This window comes from Cryptotermes secundus, unplaced genomic scaffold (assembly GCF_002891405.2).
Source record: "Cryptotermes secundus unplaced genomic scaffold, Csec_1.0 scaffold434, whole genome shotgun sequence".
NCBI lineage: Eukaryota > Metazoa > Arthropoda > Insecta > Blattodea > Kalotermitidae > Cryptotermes > Cryptotermes secundus.
In genome coordinates this window covers 639,344-662,726 of record NW_019738963.1, presented here as the reverse complement: position 1 = coordinate 662,726, position 23,383 = coordinate 639,344, and the positions used below count along the sequence as shown (strand labels likewise).

Genomic DNA, 23,383 nt, shown 5'->3' with positions numbered 1-23,383 from the left:
GAGAATCACAGCAGATGAAAGATGATTCAATTTAAGAAAAATATACATAGCTTAACTCTGACTTACCAGTCTGTTTTTCTACATCTTGACTATCAAGAACATTAATACACTGCTTGCTGACAACTTCACCAGCATCATCTTGACTAGCACCATCACAAAAGCTCATTAAATCATCAGCAGGATCATTTTCATTGAGGGTGTCTTCAATAAAAGACTCTGAGATACTTTGGCAGTGGGAAGACACTGGTGTCAAACTTCGATTCAGAGTTTGTGAAACATCTGAAACAATATGCATTTTGGGAATTCTATAACAGTCTGATAATATTATAAGCATGTAATACAGCAATACTTAATCGATCCATTTCATAACCAACTTGCTACCAATGAAATGTTATTTTTGGATGCAACCTTTGTAATGTACTAGAGATTAAACTAGAAAGAAATCTTGATCTAGATATAAAGATTATTTTGCAATCTTAAACTTCAAAATTCTTCTAATGGCTGTATTTATTATGCATGTTGGCATCTGATGTCAGAAGTGATAATTACCATATTTACCCACACAGAAGGCACTCTTGCACTGTATGTCGAAATTGATATATCGCATGTGAACGTGATATTTCCTAATTTAAAATAAACCAAGCTTCAATTAAAATTAATTAACAACTTAATGTTTTTCATTGTGGTTGTCATCCATAAAGTATCTTTGCTTGAGAGTATTTCTCGTCAGAGTTATTCACACTGCATTCCCTTTGCGTCGTAGGTATTATCAGTAATGTGTAAATAATGTGTTGTGTTACATAATTTACTGTAGATTTATAAGTATTGTGGCATATTTGCTCAAAACATGAACTGTGGAGGCAGAGAAACAGCCATTCCTAGGTAATGAACCATGCACGCATAGCAGAGGAACACATCATGTATGTTGTGACATCACACAACAAGAGAGGATGTTTTCCATGCAGCATTCTCTGTGGACCCATACCACATTCGTTGCTATGCAACTGTGCAGTAAACACATCTCTGCAGCAGTGAATCAATATCCAAAAATAAAGTAACTGGTGTTTTTTGTGGGTCCGGCCTGAGGCTATATAACAAAGATCTTATGCACCATAGATCTGAGTCCGTGTTCCTGAGCTAGCAGTTGGAGCAGAGAATTGAGTCAAGTCTTTGGAGTTGGCAAGTTGGCAGAATAATGGCAAGAAAGGAATTAGGCTATGAAAAGAAGATTTAACATATGATTTGAAGTTGCAGTGAGACTGTTATGAATCCATTGCCAGGAAACAACTAGAGGAGAGTGTAATAGACTGAGGACACTAATCTGTGTAACAGTGAACTGTAAAGTGTGGAAATAGTGATACCGCTTCAGTCACTTGCAGTTCTGAGTGGTGTGTATAAGGTGTCAATAAATCCCATCACCCAATCCATGCTTCATCTAATAGTCTCACCCCAAAATTGTGACAGCATTGACAGCTGTTTATATATATACTTGTAGACAATATTTGCACAGTTCATTAAGGATGTTGATTTAGGGTTATCATCAGTGTTATCTGCAATTTATAAAGGATGTATTATTTTATATTATTTGTTATATTTTGTCTTTTGTGTTCTTACATTAGTTTACTTTTTATAATCACACATATACTCCATTCATCCGCCACTGCCCTGAGCGAACCTGCACTATACATACTTCTGGCGTTCCAAGTACCGAATCTCATGTCCATTTTCTTTAGGATAAGTCATTTATCCAGAGGATCTGTCCATGTCCAAAGCTTTCTGTACATTTTCATTACAAGTTTATTTTTTACAGTGAGGAGTCATTAGCCCCATGCCAAACCCCCAAACTTGAGGACCACCCCTTCTCGGCTGTCCATGACTGTTTATTCAATATATTTGCAGCTTCCCTGCATACCTGGAGGGCATCTCCTCCATCCACAACCTGAGGATGTGCCATACCATGGTGACAATGGACCCACCTAATTAAATGAGGTAGAGGGTAAAGAGCAGTACCGTGTTGAAATCTCAAATAGGCTTGCAGCCTTGGAAAACTTGGACAATGAGGTGGATGTTAATAAAGCTTGGCAAACTATTAGAGAAAATATAAAAATTTCTGCCAAGGAGAGTCTAGGTTATTATGAACTGAAGAAACATAAGCCATGGTTCAATGAAGGATACTCAAAATTACTAGACCAAAGAAAACAAACCAGCCTGCAAAGGTTACAGGATCCAAGAGAAATAAATGGGGATAATCTGAACAATATAAGACGTGAAACCAGCTGGCATTTTAGGAATAAAAAAAGGGAATATCTAAAAGATAAAATTGATGAGCATGCAGTGAACAGTATGAACAAGAACAGTAGAGACCTGCATACAGATATAAATGACTTTAAGAGGGGTTACCAACCTAGATGTAACTTAGTGAATGATGGGAATGGTGATCTGCTTAAACATTTCTACTACATTTTGAATAGGTGGAAGAATACTTCTCTCAGTTATTGAATGTACATAGGGCCAGTGATGTTAGGCAGATAGAAACACAACACAACACAGATAGAACACAACAAATGAAAAATACAAGAGAAAATACAAATTCAAAGATTTTATATTGGACTGTGTAGAAAAAATGACAGAACCAAACAAACAGTATGGAGAGGGAGAAGAGTCAAGGAATGAAGTGGATGACGAATCTATTGCTTCAGACTCGAGTGCACTCACGCCTCTGCCTGCGACCTTGAAAAGACCACCAGTGAAGGACCCAGCAAGTCGTCTAGAGGGTGGCCTAAAAATATACAAAATGGCCCATGTTCCTCCCAGTAACAAGAAGAAGAATGGTGCCATGAGAAAGTGTCGCGTGTGCACTAAGCACAAGATTATAAAAGAAACAAGTGTCATGTGTGCAAGCTGTGGTGTGGCCTTCTGCAAACTTTCATGTTTCAATGTTTATCACACAAAAAAAAAACTATTAAAAAGGTATGAAAAGACTTTTTATTAGTTCCCAAAAATTTCGTTTTTAAAAACCAAGTTTTGTTGAAGTTATTTAAATAAAGTAAAGGCATGCATTTTAGCGACTTAAAGCTTAAAGGGTCTGCCAGGACAGGGGTGGCATTTAAATACCCTTCGCGCCAGTCAAAGAGTTAAAACTCATGAGCCAAGTTAGTGCAGAATGGTTGGTGCGCAGGTGGAACTCTTGTCTGTAGAGGCAATTATGGAAATGTTCCAGTGTCCTCACAATTGCAAGTAGTTCCCGTCAGGTGACAGTAATTTCTCTTGGTCTTATTGATCATCTTTCTATAGTAGTCTATTACTCATATCTGTGTCAATGAACAGTTCTCTTGGCTGCAGCTAAGGAAGAATAGGAACAGTAAAGACAGCCTCTTTTGGTGTTTGGAAGGTGGCCTCCACTTTTGGAGTCCACTGGAAGGCTTGCTTCTCTTCTGTGAGTTTGGTCAGTGGTTTCACAATGTTGGCGAAACAGGAAGTAAAACATCTGTAATAAGTGCACAGGCCTAGGAAGCTCCTAATATCATGCTTATTCTTTGGGGTCAGCCACTCCCACACAGCTTTTGCCTTCTTGGGGTCGGTGGTCATCCCCTCAGGTGATACAATATGCCCAAGATGCTGCTTCCTTCTGAAAGATTTGGCACTTCCAGGACTGAGCTTTAGGCAGGCTTCTCAGAACCCCTGCAACACTTTCTACAGGTTGAGCAGGTTACTCTTGGAATGTGCGGCCAATCACATTCACGTCACCCTGGTACACAAGACATTACTCATAATCGAGGCCTTTCAAGATGGTCTCCAGTAACCTCTCAAATGTTACTGGAGTGTTGCAGGGGCCATAGCCCTTGGCCTATTGAGAATTCAGTCTTCTCCTTGTCATCCCAATGTAGATCAAATTGCCAATAATCACTCTTCAGGTTGATGGAGGAGACCCATTTGGCTCCAGCTAGTGTGTCCAGAGTGTCCTCAATCTGGGGCAGTGGGAAACAGCCCTTCCTTGTGACATCATTTAGTTTCCTGTAGTCTATGCAGAAGTGCAGGTCCTGTTTTTCTTTCAGACAAGAACAGGAAATAGCCGGGGGCTGTCTGACTCTTCAATAAATCCACACTGTTGCATGTCCTTGAGAACCTCACCCACATCTGTCTGTTTTGCTAGGGGGACTCTCCTTGGGGTTTGGTGGATTGGTTGGGCCTCCCTTATATCTGTATGGTGGTACACTCTGCCAGTCATTGCTCTTCATAGCAAAGATGTCACTGTACTCAGTGAGCTCTTCCACCTCTTGGAATTTAGCATCACTCAGGTTTGCCATGGTTGCTGCAATCACGTCCTGTAACTTCAGGGTAGTTAACTCGGACCTGTGGTTGTTCCACGCCGGGTAGGGTCACCAGCATTCAGGACCATCACAGGTACCTTCCGGTGGTCTCAGACCATGGTCTTGACTATGTAGATTCCTTCTGGCAACTGGGCACTTAGACTCTGTTCCACCTGGCAATTTTCCACTCTGAGGGGGCTCTCCAATCGAACCATTACTACTCCCTCACCTTGGGTTTCACCTGATAACTAGCCACTACCAGGATGCAAGGCCAAGGTCCTACCCTGGGGCTCCATAGTGATATTTCTTCCTCTGCAAGATGCAGCATTTGGTGCCCTAGGTCCACAGATGTATCATATGTGCACAAGATGCCCAGCCCCAAGATGAACTTGTCTGTGATATTGGTGACAATTACCCAAATCTTCAGTGGACACCACACCAGGGTCAGTGTTGGGAAAACTTCCTTCAAAATGGAGAGGGCTTCCACAGATACCGTCTGCAGCATGTTGGTTTGGCTCTTTTGCAGGCCATCCAGCAGCCAATGTCGGGCCTGGCAACAGTCATGTATGCTCCAGTGCGATGATCACAAGACATGGTTTGTCATCAACCCAGCCCTGAAAGACTAGGCTTCATTAATGACACTCAGCACATGATGAAGGGGGGGGGGGTTAATGTATACGCCACCATCTGGCCTTTCCCACCAGCACCCGCTTGTTTCCCAATGGATGGCCATCCCTCCTGGCCTGGCCTCAATCCTGGCTTCCATTCATTCTTGATTGATCCTTATCTTGGCCTTTATTGCCTGTGCCTCAACCTGGAACATGAGATCAAGCTCTTCATGGAGAATGTTCCTTGTATTTGCTGTGACCTCATAAAAATCCTTTGTGTCCATTATATAACCCCTGAGACTCCTGGTCCATGTATCGCTGGATGCCTCTACTGCCTGTAAGGCCACCTGTGTTAATCAGTCTTCTCTGTCAGTTCCTTGTGGAGGCCCTGTATCTTTTGGCCAACACAAAACAGGACATATCCACCCAGTTTTTGATGACCTCCTCTAACTCGAACTGGATGGAGTGTACTGCGGCCTCCATATTCTCTTCATTCATGTGCATCTTGGCTTTCATTCTTTCTCGAGTGGACATTGTCTAGCTTTGTGGATATCCATCTGGGAGACCAGAGACCCTATCCATATCAAGTGTCTGAGTGTGATTCCAATCCACCCACTTCTGACACAAGCTGTCACATGTATGAGTGATTACAGATGAGGTCCGGATTGGTGATTGTATTTATTGACCACCTAAAGACCATAACTACAAGTAATTATAATGCTGTCATTAATTTCCACACTTTACAAATCACTACAGCAGACACTGAACCTTCTCAATCTGCTTTCACTAGTCACATCCGGGTAACGGATCTTACCAATGGAGAGTCTTTCAGTGTCGTTACTGTCCAGTGAATATCATACAAATTCACTATTGCTCAAAACTGTCCTTCTTATAACATCTAAACATGGACCACTCAGAAAACACCATTCCTCATGGTTATAGTCAAACTGTTTCTCGTTGTGATTCTGCTGCCTAGCAGCAATTACTGTTTCACTGTTTGCTTAGCTGTTGTTACCCAGTAATGAGCCCACATGCTACAGTAACATTAAATTTATAGTCTTACTGATATAACAGTGTGTATGATAGCCACATGAAATAGGATGGGCTCCTTTCCTTCAATGATCTTTGTTTTACTATGTGATGATTATGGTCATCTATAATGTACTGTTGTGTAGTATGGTATAAAGTTATCAGCATTTTAGAGGGACCTGCTGTCTACATCTTCACAGCAGAAGAGTCACTATACTCTTCCATTCATTCCAATCTGTCATCTTTCAGACTAATTTATAATCATCTATACTGTATGAACACAGGAAAATGGTATTACAAATAAAGAAAAAAAGCAATGCATCAAAGTCTACAGTATGACAGCATGTGCTACATCTACATCATGTAAGCCCAACATACAATTAGTAGAACCCCACTCCATGCAGATTACTGACACAAAGTCCACACCTTGGTTGTCTTCATTTGAAGACTCAGTCTTTGTTACAGCAACATCTCCAAACAAAGCAGGACTTTCTCTATTAGTCGGATTTTCACCATTAACCATAATCAAGCAGTTCTTTGAGATGATGTTAGCACTACTGTTGAATTCCTTGCTGGCAGTTTGAAATGCATCATCTATTCTCCAAGGAGTTCCATCTTCTTTATGTCCCTGCATGCTTATATCTTGCATTAGCGATGCACAACTTGACTCCTGAAAACAGTGAAATATCAAACGATTATGATTTCTTAATCCATTATTTATTCCCACATGAGGTTTCAAAAGTTTAATTATTCTCTCAATTTTAGTTCTGGCCACATGAAGCTTTCCTTAGTCCAGAATTTAATGGCTCTAATAACATAGAGATAGTACAATTTAGTATTAGTTATCAAAAATACTTCTATAAAACCTGTCTTATGCTGTGTGCAGCACCATATTTACTTCCACATAGCACACCACAAAGTAAGAAAAAGCACTCAATTTGGCAATAGCAAGAACATGGGAAAAAGGTCACTGAATTTGCAAACGCCTTCTATCTTACTTATGGTACACTGTATGTAGTGTATAGAGTACTTGATTCGTTATTCTAGTTCCTCCATCAGAACCATTAAGTTTTACTGCTATCCTGCAGCAGAAAACCAGCAATGGCATAATATTTGATACCCTTTACATATATACATATATATAATAAACATTTAAACAAACAATGCACTTCACTGCAGTACTTCAATATCATTCACCACTACTGTTAATTGCAGCTTAATATTATTCTCGGAGTGATTTCATTTTACTGGTCTCATCTTTAAGCATAGTAGTATTAAACTTAATTTTTTTTTTCCTTGGCACTACAGCCCCAGTGGGCCTAGGCCTACCTCCATGAACTTCACCGTTCACTTCGGTTTTTATAGATCTTAGACACATGGTAGGACTCCTTAGGTGGGTGATCAGCTCGTCACAAGGCCTCTACCTGTACACAAACACAGAAAAACGCACACAAACATCCATGCCCTGAGTGGGATTCAAACCCACGATCCCGGCTTCCGAGCGTGCGAAGACAGTGCTTTCCTTAGACCGCTCGGCTACCGTGACCGGCATTAAACTTCATAGCTACAGCAAATTAAATGGGAATGTAAACACACTGTACGGGGTGGGGGTGGGGGGCTATAAAACACATCTCACTTCTCCACATGTATGGGAGTGTTTTCTGATCAACACTCCTACTTCTGTCTCAGAGAGCAGGAGTTTCCTACTTGGACCATGAATAGCAAAAGGAGTAAAGAAACCAGAAGGGACAATGGGGACAGTATGTCACACAAAGAAGAGAGCCAACTCGAGGTATATCCTTCAAAAAGAAAAGTCTTCTCACAATCCTTCAGGGCATCGATGTGGCAACTTGCTCAGGGATAAATCACCAGCACTGTTCATGTCTGGATGCAGTTCAATCTCTAACACTTCTGATGATACAGTTCAAGCATCTCAATTACTTGGCCAGGATACTGATGTCCTGTAGCAGGATGCAATGACTCAGGTTTATGCTTCATTCTACTACAGTACACTTGTTCAAATAATAAAGACGGATATAATGAGGGTACTCTTTGACCACCGTCTCAGTGGAATGGTCAACCTGTCAAATGTATAAATGTCCTACACTCAAAGGGGATGCTCTATATCCCTAACATCTTTAATGTCAGGTTGTCCATCACAGGCAAAAGAAAACTGGATATTTTCCTCAGTGAGAAGCCCACAGCCCTGATGTGGTGCTTGGACAGTATCCTGTTACTCAGACTGAATTTCATGTTCTACCGCTAGATGTTTCAGTCCTCAGGGGACCATGGTCGTACAGCCAAAGTTATTGAATATGGATCAGTATTTAGGAAATCAATAACTTTAGTCCCACGATCATAATACTGCCTGATGACGGTCCCATGAAGACTGAAACATGTGGTAGAAAACAAAATTCAATCCGAGTATTGACTGGCTGTAAAACATTTGTGGTGTTGACGGAAGCCTTACCTTGCCATATATTTGTGACACACAACAGGATGCACGCTGTGAAAATCAGAGACCACAGTTCACACCCATATAAAACAACATGCAATATCAGAGTTCTGTATATTCTAATTTTTCCATTTTTAAACAGCAAACAGGAAGACAAAAGTTTCTGGACTGAATGACAGCAGGCATTATCTGAATTCAATCTCCTCTTAATTTCTTCCTGAATCAAATTTTACTTTGTTACTGTCATTCAAAAATATCTGAATTGTGCCACACTTCTACAGCATCTATTTTCTATCTTTATGTTATGATTTTGGCCTGCATTTTGGTGATGAGACATCAACATATACTCAGTCAACTTCTAGAGCAACCTTCTTATCACCATCAACTAGAATTTGTTTTTTTCTTTATGGTAAGTGGTTCCCTTACAGATGGAGATGACTTCCAGATACGGAGGGTAGCTGTGAATATACTGGATTAGCAGTCACAGACAGCCAACAGTGGGTGGTCCTCCAGCTTTGGGGTTTGGTGTGAGGCTAACAAGTCTCCACCACAAAAAATAAGTTTGTTACAGAATGTACGAAGGGCCTTTGACTTGGACTGATTCTTTGCAAAAGGCCTGCTGTACCAAAAAGGCTGCGAAACACTGCTCTATTAAACTATACACCATCATATACCAAAGACCAGTTTTACTGTTCATAACCACAAGAAGCTAAAATTTCATAGGGTAAGTTCTATTCAGGAATTAAGTAACACAAGGGTTTTAATTTGTCAGTATGCAACAAAATGAAAATTTTGCCAAGAAAGTAGTTTCTGTATGAAACATACTGACAGATACGAACTCCTTACTACAGAGGTTTGTTTCATGCACATTGCTTGAAAAGAATTAAAAAATCTACACACACACCAGAAGTTAAAACTGCTCTCTCTTTTGTGATGTGATGCTGTGCAGTTTTTCAGATCTCACATACACAGAACAATAACGTCTTAAGCAATTTCATAATTTAATGCTTCAAATGAACTTACTGCTGAGACATTGGCTGAAGATGGAGAGGCAGTATGGTTAGAAGCATGGGGCGGGAATGATGATGACACAATTCTACGCATAGACATCTTCTTGCTCTTCGCTTTGATGAAACCTCTTGCCCAATTCCGACGTTTCTTAGGACGGTAATTCTCACTGCTACTGCCCCCAAATTTCCAAATTCGTTTCTTCATTCCTGCTGATTTCAAAGGGAAGCATGGTGATGTATCTACTACATAAACAGTTCTGAGCAGAAATCATATATAAGATATGAAAATTTTTGATGATGGTATATTAATGTAATTACTGTGTTTCTGGACACTATCCAGCATCCTGTTTTTATTCCCATCTGGACTCCCATTACTGCAGCAGAAGTCAGAAAACTACAACTCCATTCAATGTAGATTATGTGTTGAAATTGTGTTTCTATCTTGGCACTTTAGAGAGAACTTGTCTCTTTACTGATAACTTATATTCTGATAGTACTCTGATTTTAACAACAGTCATAAAACAGTGCATGGACATAGGTACTACACATCATGTTTGTCAAGTTTTTTAACGATTTTAATGCTTGTCTTAACTCTCAAAGATGGTTTATGCTGTGCCAGTGTCCAGAGATAGGAACTAGCTGTAACAATGGGGCCAAACTGAACAGGTTCTACATGAAGGAGGAGACAGAATCCAGTCTCCAAAACACTGTGTTTAAAATAAAAACAGGATGATGGATAATGTCCAGAAACGCAATAATTGTAGAAATCATAAAGCCTACTTTCCTGCCATATAGCGGTATGCATGCCAGATCACTGGGGAACTCAGGGTAATGAGACTTACACACTTACACACACAGTTTGGCCTTCCGATCGACCCTACAGGCAAAACTGTGACAGTTTACCCCCTCCCTTTCCTCCCCATACACGCGCAGATAAAGCGGCAGGCTTCATGTCACAATCACGGTCTTCCAGCCTATAATGCTGAGTCACACACGTCACGTGCTATGGTCCTGCAGATAGAACTGACGGACTGACGGGTTTCCCACAGGCCAACAGTCCAAATGATTGGCCGGCCAGCCGCACCACACACGTCAGTTTTGCCTTTCAGTTTTGGCCGAACTGGAGGCCAATCTGTATGTGTATGGGGGCCCTAAGTTCAGTGGGGGTGCAGCCAGAAGAGCGGAAAGAAAGTGAGAATGAGGAAGAGGTGGACAGTGCTGCTAGTAAGAAAATATCACATGATGCTGCTCTTAATCATTTGGAATCCTTACTAGACTATCTTGAGAGTGAAGAGAACAGTTTATTAAGTGACAAGCTAATATTACGTAGGCTTCGTACGGATATACGTAAAAAGGAAAATGCCACGAAAAAGCAAACGACAATATTAATTTTTTTAAGCATTGAGTGTGAATATTCGTAAAAAGTGTTGGATGTTGTTGAACACTGTGATTGAAATAACTAATTCACACTTCAGTATAATGTAAAAAAGTATTAAATAGGCCATGAGATGACATAAAAATGAGGTTGAGTAAATTTAAATACAGGTAGGCCTATAGTATTATGAAGGTACAGCATTACAGTACTACTTTTAATAACATTTGTCTTAACCGGGTTTTCGATTAAGTGTGATTTCCATGCCCACCATTATCCCGGATAATCGAGAGTTGACTGCAGTTACAATTCAGGAGTGTTCAATAAATCCAATTATCAATCCAAATCCAATGTCTAGTCACTAATGCATGACAATATGTTAAATGTATTCTTTTTTGAGTTTAAAATTGATCAATTTTTTAAAGAACACGGGCAGATAGTTTTACAAGTACCATAACACTGCAATTTCAACTGCACTGAACTGATTCGGTCCCAGACTAAAAGATGTTAGAACAGGAGCATTGCCCAATATGGGTTTTGAATGGAAGCTGTGAAAAGGGTAAGGGCGAAGACACCAGAACAAGTCTGTATATCTCTTTCTGTTTACAGACTACAAAGCAAGGTCTCACATAAAAATATTTATATTACTAATCATTTGGAATTCCACTGTTCAGTGTAGATAATGTGGCAAAAATCTATTCTCCTAGCTTTTCCTTTCATCACAAGATGCACCCAGGTGGGAGAAAAAGGAAAGCCACATTGCAGTGCATTCTAGGCCTCGGAGAGAGAACTGAAGTTCTGTGCTGGTGTCTGCACTGCACAGTGGGCTTCCATTTTGAAAGCTGCTTCAGGATATTTCATACTGCAGCAAATTTATAAATTTCTGGTGAGACTCTATTTTTTTAATGGTATAAAATTCCAGTACTATAAATAACATTTCACATTTTCCATATTTTATTTCACATGTACACAATTTCAGTGGGTGTCAGTTAAATGCTTTATTTCAATTTATAAAGACAAGACAGAACTGTCAACAAGGTGCAAGAGAAAAAACGACCACTTTGTTGTCGCAATCATGCAGACTAAAGACACACTTGTGGAACTGAATTATTTAGCCTTAATTACTTGTATATGGTAGCACCATACTTTAATATATGTGCTGAAAAATCATTATAGGGGCTTAAAATATTGTTAATAAATCATTCTGCAAGCAAATGAGTTCTGTCACTGACAAAGGTACTGGTACCTCACTTTCCCATAGACTTTAATGCTACTAATTAGAAGAGTTCCCTCTTTTTCCTCCATTTGCCCACTGGTCTTAAACGTACAACTGCATCGAGCAGCTCTTGATATTTCTGCCTTGGTTTAACAGTGCAGCAACACTGGGCAGTCAGCTGGTCAAAGTAGGCTTTCTCAGGTCTAGCGGGTGCTGTCCAAATCCTGTTTGGCAACTGATTTTAAAATCTGGATTTTGGCCAAATCTGCTGCACTCATCTCTGAGGCTTTCCTTAGGTTGTTTCCATTGATCGCCCCACCTCTCTCCTCTTATAGAATTATATAAAGCATTCTGGCCTACATTTTGTTATTCTTGTTGCTTGTATTTTCTTACTGTACTTTGTTGGCCATGTATGCAAAGAAACCCTGCATTACAACTGTGAATGCGGGAGTTTACTGCTTATGTTACATGCCTCATTCATTGTATTTAACTTTTCTTTTAATACATACCCACTGTGTTTTACTTCGACCATGTTTTCTGTTTCATCTATGTTATTTCTTCCACTGGGACAGTTCCGGTGATTACACATGCAAAGTTGGTTAACAGTAACTGCAGGCAGTGGCTTCCTCCTTTACTGGTGCCCCTTGCATTCATGCAAAGTTTCTCTCTTGTTTTCTTGGCATTGCTTGTTACCATCTTTTTTGTCAGATTTGCCAGTTCCTAGTTCTTTGATTATAACAACAGGCAGGACATACAAAGTAACTGGCTATCAAATCAAGTAAAGTAGGCAGATGTTACAAGTTTTATAGTTCTGTGACAGTGACCTGCATATAGGTCACACACTTTCTTAGAGACTGAAATACAGAACAAGATATGTGACATATACACATGTTAATGGTATGTTACTAATGCACCTCTTAACACTGATTCATGTCTGAGTTACCACTCAATATTTCCTGACATTTCATATGAGTTCCATAGAGATGAACCATAACCCTGTCACTCCCTTGGTGTCTGAAAATGGATGTCACAACTGACTCTGGTGAAGATAAAAAAGTTCCAGTATCTGCCTAAGTTATTAAAAACAATGAATCTGATACATAATTAGCATACCTGTACTCCCATTTGTACCACATATAGGGGTACTTGTTTGGTTGCCTGATTTTACATCCTCTTCTTTTGTGGTTGCTGCTACTTGCAATTCTTTGGACAATTCTGCAGTTTGCTGAGCCTGACCTAAGCAGAACAAAAGAAGAGTACCATTTTGATGCATGACTGCTGAAAGCTGGAATAGTGGGAGAAGAGGCAGCTGTTGCTAGGCAGTGGGGCAGTAAACATGTTTCTACAGCAACAGATAGTAAAACAATAATAATAAAGAAAAAGAACAGTGTTTCCTGTGCAGTCCCTGCCAAGGCTATACAGCAAGGGCTAGCAGTAGTCCAGTCAGTCTACAGTTGGATTGTTAGCAGCTGCTATATATTAATGACTAATAAACAAACTGGAGATTTCATGTATTCTGTAGCTGTAGTCTTCTACAGTGTGTGTATTCAGTCAGACTGTTAGTCATTTGTGGTTAGAAGTTATAAGCATTCAATAAGTGCAATTATTAATCCAAACCATATGTCTAGTCACTAACACATGACAACTAGTGTCAAAGAGTTGGATTGGCTGGATTGACACTAAGGGAACCAACACTGAAGCTAATCATGGAATATCTAATAGCTGCCATATAGGAATTGGAGGTTTGTCAACAAGTAGTGATGGCTAATACTACAGCCACAAGAAATGATCAAAAAGAGATGGCCACCATCAGTGCCAGCTAATAGGAGATGAGAGCAGTGATAAGTACTGTTAGAGCTCTTCCAGGTCAACTTCGAAGTAACCTTCAGCAAATGGATAGTAGGCATACAATTGGAGGATACAGATCCTCCATGAGGAGCTCAACAGGCACAAAACTTCTATCATGTACCTCAATAAAGATACAACAGACAAATACGATGGCAGATGCCATGTGGGCTTGAAAAAAAGTGGGAAAATCGAACACCAAGCAAGCCCAAGGGACCCTGGTCACCAGGGACCAAGTGCAGCAGGACTCTGCTACTCATACTTGCAGCGTGTGTGTGTGTGTGTGTGTGTGTGTGGGGGGGGGGGCATCATCCATCTTATGACAGACTCCTGAGACGGATACCCCAAAAGGACTTCCTGGAAATAGGTCAACCAAGATCCATGAAGCGAGTGGAATATACAAAAGAGGAGCTGGTGCCTTCATTTCCATCTCATTACACAATTAGCATGTGAAAAAAGAACCCATGATAACCAGGGACAAATAGGAGACAAGTCATGTCTGTGACAATTAACATATGAGCATCTGTTACCATCGCCAGGCCAGACGTCACTGAACTGTCCAAGAGAAACCTGCTCTCATGGTGCATCCTGCAGATGGCAACAGGAGATGCTCTCCACCTTGAAAAAACTTTCATAAAACTGGCTCAGGGGCAGTACCCACTAATGACTTGGGTGCTCATCGCCAATATCACAGATGAGTTCAACCTGGGAACTGACACCATGCATGCCCATGATGCATTTGTGGATTTCAGGCACCACATGTTATGACTGGGCAATGAGGAAGTGCTACTGCAGCGTGCTCGGGTGCAGTAGCAGCAGTAAAGAATTCTCGGCAGTGCTGCCAAGCAACGCCTCTATAAACACGGTCATGCAACAGTGAAGCAAGCCGCATTTTCTGCCTGTCCAACTGAGGGTTTATAAGAGAAACTGGAATAACTAAAGAGTCAGTATTCGGTAGAACAGAAATCAGTCAGTCAGTCCAAGCAGTTAGTCAATGTTAGTCAGTTCTCGGAGTGCTGGAAGAAGAAGAACTGAATGCGTGATTAGAAGATTTTATGTGTGATAATCAGTGATACTCTGTGATAACTGAAAAGGCATTGGGTATTGCAAGTGTGTAATTCAGTGACACTTGTATAGCTCCCATGTATTGGGAGTGTGTAAGTTAGCAACACTTGTATAGCTCATGTGTTATACTGTAAATAAGTGAAGACTACTGAAGATAGGGTGAATAGATTAGTGTGTAGGGTTTGTGAATTATGTAAACCTGCAACAGTGTTATAATTAATTGTAGTTACAACCCAATTAACAATCCAAATGGCATCTTCAGCAGCCAAATACGCTACAGTATTTTCAAGTTTTAAAAAGTGGACCTTTCCATAACTGTTGCTGTAATAAACACTTTTCTTTCATTTCTGGATTCCATAAAAATGCGTCTGACAATGTAGCTTAGTCATACTTCCATTCTTTTGTGAATCAAATGAGCACAACCAGTTAACACAGCATTCTCATATCTTATTTAACTGGAAACTTGGATGATGTTGGAATGAATGAGAAAGTAACAGCCTTCATCCCCAAACCATCCTAATACAAGCAAGAGAGGGTAGCTGTTAACTTATTGCATTGAAAACATTTTTGTCTCTTCTCAATGGAAGGTCAGGTGCTGTGGTCACATTTTTCATCACATAGCCAAGACTGGCCTCAGGTATTTCATTACCCTCCAGAATAAGAAGCAGCATTGGCCGCACCATAGCTCAAGCGGTTAGTCGCTGGCTTCCCACCATGGTGGTCCAGGTTTAATCCCAGGTCTGGTCAAGTGGGATTTGTGGTGGACAAAGTGGTGCTGGGGCGGGTTTTCTCCGAGTACTTCAGTTACGCCTGCCAATCTTCATTCCACCAAATTCTCCATTATCATAATCACCTGGGGCAGGCTACAATAGGCCAATCAGTGGCCGCTGTGCCAAGTGGACCCAGTTGGACTCCACCCCCCACTAAGAGAAGAAGCAGCATTTCTTACTTTCAGGCTGAGTCACACAGAGAGAAGAGCCCAGCTGGTCAGGCAAGAAGCGGAGGGGAGCACATCAGTTTGCTCCCTACCTTTGTGTAGAGCAAATAATCTCATAACAGTTACACTGCACTCTCCAGTATGAAGTCATACACATTAGGGGCTATCCCCACAGTACTACCGCGCCCTGCACCCTCTCCTCTTGGTCCATATTAACATGAGCATCTCCATGGGACTTAGGCCTCAGAGTATGGGCAGAACGAGTTTCACTGAACGTCATAAATACAGATGCAGAAGAGATGGCTGCACTATTTGTGAGTCAACAAAACCAAGCAGAACAGGATGTAACTGAATTAGCTACTCAGAAAAAGTTCTGTGAAGTGTTCACTAGATCAGCTCAAGCATATGGTATACCCTCATTATAATGGACCTGAATATATTGGATTTTAGATCCATTCATCTGTAATCTGTCAAGGCAACAGGTCCACAGTCTCTTCCAAAACAGTTCCTCCACTTAATGCGATCTAGAGCTTTCTCCTTCAAATGACAGTATCTTCTTCTGTCCCCAAGGTCATCCAGCATCTTCTTACGTCTTCTTCCTCGTCTTCTGGTCACTTCTATCGACCCCTCTATCTTTCCTTCAATAACTTATTTTAGAAGGCAGTTTCTGCGTAAAACATGACCAATTCAATTAGCCTTCCGTTTTCTTATTTCGTGTAGGATATTCCTCTGCTCACTGACTCTAAATAACACTTCTTCATTTCTCACATAATCGGTCCAACTGATCTTCTCCATCCTTCTCCAACACCACATTTTGAAGCTTTCCAGGTGTTTCTGATAAGAGGATTTTAGATATAACAGACAAAATCTCACTGGTGAATGTTTGAAGACGCTGAGACACTAAGAATGTATTGTAGTTAGAAAATTATTTAAAACGAAAACAAACTCCAATATAAAACCTCAATCATATAGTTTTTCTATGTATCCTACAGCGTACTTTCTGCAAATACCCCTTCACTCAGTTATAGCGGACACTGATGATAATGAACACCCCATCCACCTTATTAGTCCATTATAATAGTGGTTTACTGTGTATCCTAAAACGCCCCCATCATTAAACCTCTGATTACTTGCATGCAGTATCGTTTCACATATATGGTACATAAGGTGTTTAAACAGTTTCTGCCACTTTCCTATACACAATAAATTTGGCTGGAGGCCACATTTCCGTGGACTGTAGCCACTGTGAAACTAAGAAGCATATGGAGTGTGGTTTGAAACGAGCAAAGATGAAGGCATCGAACTCTTTCTAGTGAGTGACTTGTCAGCCGAACAACCAACAACAAGCTCCATTCTGTCATCTGAGTTGCTGAAAAACGTGCTGCACTACTCGTTTTGGGAGATGGAGACTGAGAGAACATATTAGTATGGAAAGTACACCCAGGAAACCATGAGGGGATAATACCCAAATGAAGAAGAAATTAGTTACAAGAATTTTCTTCACAAAAAATATTATAGATAATATAAAGAGTAACCATTAGCCAAACCTTCATCTGGAGTTGCTCGAGAAGCCTGTGGTTTGGTGCGCACAAACTCAGGTGCAAATCTGGACGGAGATTCAGCTCGCTGCCTCCTTGCTCGAGAGATTTCTTTACATTGCTCCTCAAAGTCAGAATCCATCTCTGCTTTTATTAAAGTGTATGCAGTATCACGCAGGGAACATGCACGATGACGAATCAACTTATCAGCAGGATCTCTGTAATACAGAACACAAATGTAATCTTTCATAAGAACAAGTAAAAGAGCAGTTATAGATAATGAAAAATGTGTTGCAGGCCTGGAATAAACACAGATCTGGTTAACAAATTTAAGACTGAAAATCAAGTATTCAATATATCCACCATGAAAAGTCATTTTCCTACTTCCAACACTTTGGCTAAAGCGGCTAAATTTATGACCTGCTGAATTTGTAACCTTTGTTTCTTTGTGTCAGTAGCTGATGTCTCTGCACAGAACTGTCTCGACAAGTTAAAAATTCTAATTGTGCACCTCTAGCTTTCTAAATGATTTAACATGAACCACTGTTTAGGAAATGTCATGTCATGTCTGTCTAGATTTACTCATGCTTGCCATAGTGCACACACATGCATGACGCAAAAAAAAATGCAGCTTAAGAACACGTTAAAATAACAGAATTTTTCATTTGAATTGCCTTCACATATAATTTTTACCATGTCCATAAGCATACCTGTCTGGATTGTATTCCAGCGCATTGCGACATAACAAGTCAACATCGTCAAGGAAGTCCTGAGCACACAGATATCGATGTAGATCTATTTTTGTCATCATTGTTTCTAGGTCCATTGGTTGTTTTATGATGGATAAGTAATCTGGCACTTCTTGGACATCCACTGGCTTTGTAAACATGAAGAACCTTCAACATATAAGGAATATTCTTGACCTTAGGTTTTCGCAGCCCATACCTGAAGAATAACTTTGGTTGCTGGGGGGTTAGACACCTTCACCTTGAAGATGGAAACTGTAGTGTACACCGAAACATTGAAACAACTTCAACATGTGACTAGACCCCAACATTACATATACAAGAAACCTGCCATGGAGCACTGGAATGGCACTTCCTCATCACACAGCCGTAGCATTTGGTGCTTCAAATCCACAGATGCATCATGGGCATACATGACGCTCAGTCCCAGAATGAATTGATTTTGTCATTTTGGTGATGAACATCCAAATGGATAGTGGGCACCACCGGCATCAGTTTTATGAACCCTTTTTCAAGATGGTGATGATTTCCCCGGATGCCATCTGCAGGGTGCACTGTGTGTGCCATCTCTCTTAGGCAGCCTGGCGAAGGTCACAGTTGCACTAGTGTTAATGGTTACAAAACCCACCCTCTCCCATATGCCCCTTAGAGTGCATACTGTCATGGCCATGCTTTTCTGACATGCTCACTGTTAACAAGCAAGTATGAGTGGTGAAACTCACACTTCTGCATGCCTTCTCTTCATTTCTCCAATCCTGATGAATTTTCTTCTGCAGAGTGTTTCTGAGAGTGTCCCTGCTGGCAGTTCCCCCTAAGAGAGCTGACACCACCATACTACCAGCAAACAGGACATTCCATCCTGCTGTGCTTAGTCCTTAGCATGATCCCATGGACACTCTAACACTATATATACAGGCTGCTGCTGGATTGAGGTCAAGTTGCTGGTTAGCCATGAGCACAGAAACAGGGGAAACCCCACTGTAAGAACGTGTTACCGAGTAACGATGAATGAAGTCATAACAGACCAAGAAGACTCAGTATGAGCCATAGTAATTTCTAGTGTGTGTATACTAGCGAGACTTATAATCATATCTAGATAAGGTTAGAAGCATTCAATATCAACCCAAACCGTGTGTTTAGTCACTAACATGTTACAGCTGATGTCAGAAGTGATACTGGATTGGATTAATTGAATTATTGGACTGAAAGCTGCATTAGATATATTATATTACACAAAATGGAACAAACAGTAGAATGTCTACTGGATGTAATGAGAGAAACTTGACAATTTATGAATTCCAGCCAAGAAGCGGTAATGGTCTTATCAAGAAAAGTTGGATGTCATTCAATGAAAAGGTAGAGTAAGATGGACACTGCGGTCAGCGCTGGCCAAGAAGCAATTGAGGCCAGCCAAGGAAAGATACCGAAAAATAAGGAAAAGACGGTGGGCACAATAAAGAGAGGCCAGGAAGAGACAAGTGCCAAAATTAAGGCTGACCAAAAAGCAATGAAGGCCACAGTGATGGCCAGCCAATAAAGATGCAGGCCACAATAAATTCCATTTGGTCAGAACTGGAAGAGACTATCAAAAGTTGGGTGGAAGACGTCCTGGCATCTGTCAAACAATGAACACAGTGCCTCATCGAGGGACTGAAGTTGAAGACTGAAGAAAGCAAGCTGAGGTTACAAATGTCCCTCGATATGCGGACCCAAAGCACAAGCAAGGAGATGGACGTAACAAGGAAAGACCTTAATGAGTAGACAGCGGACACAACAAAGGACCCTCATGAAGAGCTTGACCTAAAGATCCAAAGATCCTGGATCAAAGCAGAAACCAGGTGGCATGGATTTGAGACCAAGCTAGGAAAAGTCAAAGCCAAGCCAACCAAACATCTTGCCAGAGCATAGCAATTGACATAGGTGTGGCACAGCCACCTGAGTTGGATGGAACGATGCCACGGGCTGCACTCTGACGGCAATTTGAGACCATGCGGAAACATAACCACTGAATGCCCAGAGAGAGCCATGTTAGGCAGGTCCCTTGTCACCACGGCATGGCGCATCCTCAGGTTGCAGATAGAGGAGTGCCATCCAGGTATGGAGGGAAGCTACAAATATACTGAATAAGCAGTCATGAACAGCCGACAAAGGGTGGTCCTCAAGTCTGGGAGTTGGGCTAACAATTCCTCACTGTAAAAAAAAGCCTGTTATGAAAATGAACACAAAGCCTCGGACCTGGACGAATCCACTGGAAAAATGACCGAGGCTAAAGAAAATAGGATATGAGATTCATTACTTGGAATGTCAGAAGTACATATAGCGCAGGTTTCCTCAGGGCAGTGGCAGAAGAAATCTTAAAATACTAGTTAGATTTTGCAGGAGTACAGAAGGTCAGATAGGACAGAGGTGGCATTGAACCAGCAGGCCAATATACATTTTTCTATGGAAAGGGTAATGATAATAACGAATTAGGTACAGGTTTTTTCATACACAAGAGAATCATATCAGCAGTTAAGAGAATAGAGTTCATTTTCAAGCCAACGATTGGGAATGGCAGTTTGCATGAAATTACTATTTATAATGGAGTTAGAGTAGTAAACTTTGCCACATCAAAAACCTTACTGTCAAAAGTACAATGTTCCCACATCGTAACATCCATAAATTTACTTGGACATCTCCTGATGGGAAGACAGACAATCAAATCGACCATGCTTGATAGACAGGAGACGGCACTCAAGTATACTCGATGTCTGATCATTCAGGGCAGCAGATTGTGACACTGACCACTACCTGGTGGCGGCAAAGGTAAGGAAAAGACTGGCAGTGAGTGAACAAACAACGTACAGAGTTCATATGGAGAGGTTCAATCTCAAGAAATTAAACTAAGTAGAGAGTAAAGAGCAGTATCATACTGAAATGTCAAACACATTCACAGCTTTGCAAAACTTGGACACTGAGCTGGATGTTAATAAAGCTTGGGAAACTATTAGAAAAAGTATAAAAATTTCTACAAAGGAGAGTCTAGGTTATTATGAAATGAAGAAGCATAAGCCATGGTTCAATGAAGGATACTCAAAATTACTAGACCAAAGAAAACAAGCCAAATTGCAAAGGTTACAGGATCCAAGAGAAATAAATGGGGATAATCTGAACACTATAAGACGTGAAACCAACTGGCATTTCAGGAATAAAAAGAGGGAATATCTGAAAGATAAAATTGATGAGCATGCAGTGAACAGTATGAACAAGAACATTAGAGACCTGCATACAGAAATAAATGACTTTAAGAGGAGTTACCAGCCTAGCAGTAATTTAGTGAAGGACGAGACTGGTAATCTGCTTAAAGATTCACAAAACATATTCAACAGGTGGAGGAACTACTTCTCTCAGTTATTAAATGCATGTAGGATCAGTGATGTTAGGCAGATAGAAATACATACAGCTGAGCCACTAGGACCTCATCATAGCCCTTTTGAGTTTGAAAGTGCTACTGAAAAATTGAAAAGGTATAAATCGCCAGGTAGTGATCAAATTCCAGCAGAACTTGTTCAAGAAGGAAGCAAAGTATTACGTTCTAAGATCCATAAGCTAAACTTCTACTTGGCATAAAGAAAAATTACCTGATCAGTGGAAGGAGTCAATTATTGCACCAATTCACAAGATGGGTAATAAAACTGACTGTAGTAATTATTGGGGGATATCAATGCCATCAACTTCATGAAATTTTATCCAATATTCTTCTCTCAAGGTTAAGTCCATAGATAGATGAAATTATTGGGGATCATCAGTGTTGGTTCCAATGTGACAGATGAACTACAGATCAGATCTTTTGCATTTGTCAGGTATTGGAGAAAAATGTGAAAGTGTGCTGAGATTATTAGGGCCGAAGAGAGATGAAGTGAAGGAGGTTGGAGAAAACTGCATCATGAGGAGCTTCATAACGTGTACTCTTCTACACGTATAATTAGAAAGATCAAGCCAAGGAATGAGGTGGGCAGGGCACATAGCACGAATGGGGGAGACAAGGAATGCATGTAGGATATTGGTGGGAAAGCCAGAAGGAAAGAGACCACTGGGAAGACGAAGGCACAGGTGGGTGAACAATATTAAAGTCTTGGCTCAGGATAGGGACCAGTGGAGGGCTCTTGTGAACACGGTAATGAACCTTTGGGTTCAATAAAATGCTGGCAAATTCTTGAGCAGCTGCAGAATTGGCTGCCCCTCAAGAAGGGCTCAGCCCCATGAGTAAGTAAGTAATGCTAGAGAGAAAGCCACATACCTGATCGCTGCTCTGATACACATATTGCATCACTACCAGAGCAACGCATGAAGAGGTTACTATGGTGCTAGAGAACCGTTGCAGTGACCATCATGTGGAAGCACCTTTCCATTCTTAACTGAACAGGACCCAGCACATCAGGGAATCTCTACAGGAGCCTGCCACTCACCACGCCCACAGTGAATTACCCGAACACCTAATTAGCAATGTTGCTGCCGATGCATTTGCCAGCAGGATTAGGTAGGCAGCTGACACAGCAGAGGGAATGCCCTCCAGGCTCCAGCAGATGGTGGTCAGGACATTCTGGAAAAATCAGTCTTCCCCAAGAGTAGGGAGAGAATACTAACAGCTTATGTAATGACGCTGTAGGAGCAACTGCCACCTTTGAATGAAGATGAAGACCAACAATGGACACAAGAGGACTAGCACGCAATGCAAAACAATGAATGCTGGAAGAAGAAACGACAGCTGATGAAAAGAACTGAACAGTGCTCAAGAAACAACCAGGACCTTCAAGATGGGTTGATCAACACTGGAGGAAAGAACAGTCAATGTGAAGAGATGGCCGACTCTCAGAGAATGAGCAGATGCCCATAGGAAGGGGGAATACTAGCATCTCAATTAACACCCAACCTCCCAACATTCAACATCATACCTGAAAGTGGGACAATAGCTCGATCATCCAGGAATGGATTGGTGACAAACCAGTGACTACTGACCCTGGGGCTTCTATGCCTATTGTTGGGCCAGACATCACTGCAGGATGGCCCAAAAGGAAGCCTAGCCAACACTTCAGGCTGCAAAGAGCTTCAGGGGAGATGATCCCAATCCTGAACAAGGCCTTAGTGGAAATGACCTTAGGACTCCATATTCTGAACATGTATGATACATTCACTGGTCTAGGGCACTACATGCAGTGGCTACTTCAGGAAGAAGCATTCCTATGGATCCTCTGGGCACCGTCTTCCTGCCT

At 41.1% G+C, this 23,383-nt stretch overlaps 1 protein-coding gene across 5 annotated transcripts in view; it reads right to left on the bottom strand.

Moving 5' to 3' along the window:
• Nucleotides 1–23,383, bottom strand: part of LOC111871451 (ATPase family AAA domain-containing protein 2) — a 109,380-nt gene that overhangs the window by 7,753 nt on the left and 78,244 nt on the right. For 4 of the 5 annotated variants that reach the window (XM_033754261.1, XM_033754263.1, XM_033754264.1 and 1 more), the window contains 6 exons: nucleotides 18,096–18,281; nucleotides 17,395–17,603; nucleotides 13,114–13,236; nucleotides 9,426–9,622; nucleotides 6,374–6,617; nucleotides 67–279 (listed from right to left, as the gene is read on the bottom strand). In XM_033754261.1, the coding sequence (XP_033610152.1) occupies nucleotides 67–279; nucleotides 6,374–6,617; nucleotides 9,426–9,622; nucleotides 13,114–13,236; nucleotides 17,395–17,603; nucleotides 18,096–18,281 (1,172 nt within the window). The remainder of the gene's footprint in view (nucleotides 1–66; nucleotides 280–6,373; nucleotides 6,618–9,425; nucleotides 9,623–13,113; nucleotides 13,237–17,394; nucleotides 17,604–18,095; nucleotides 18,282–23,383) is intronic. The other variant, XM_033754262.1, reaches the window with a different exon arrangement.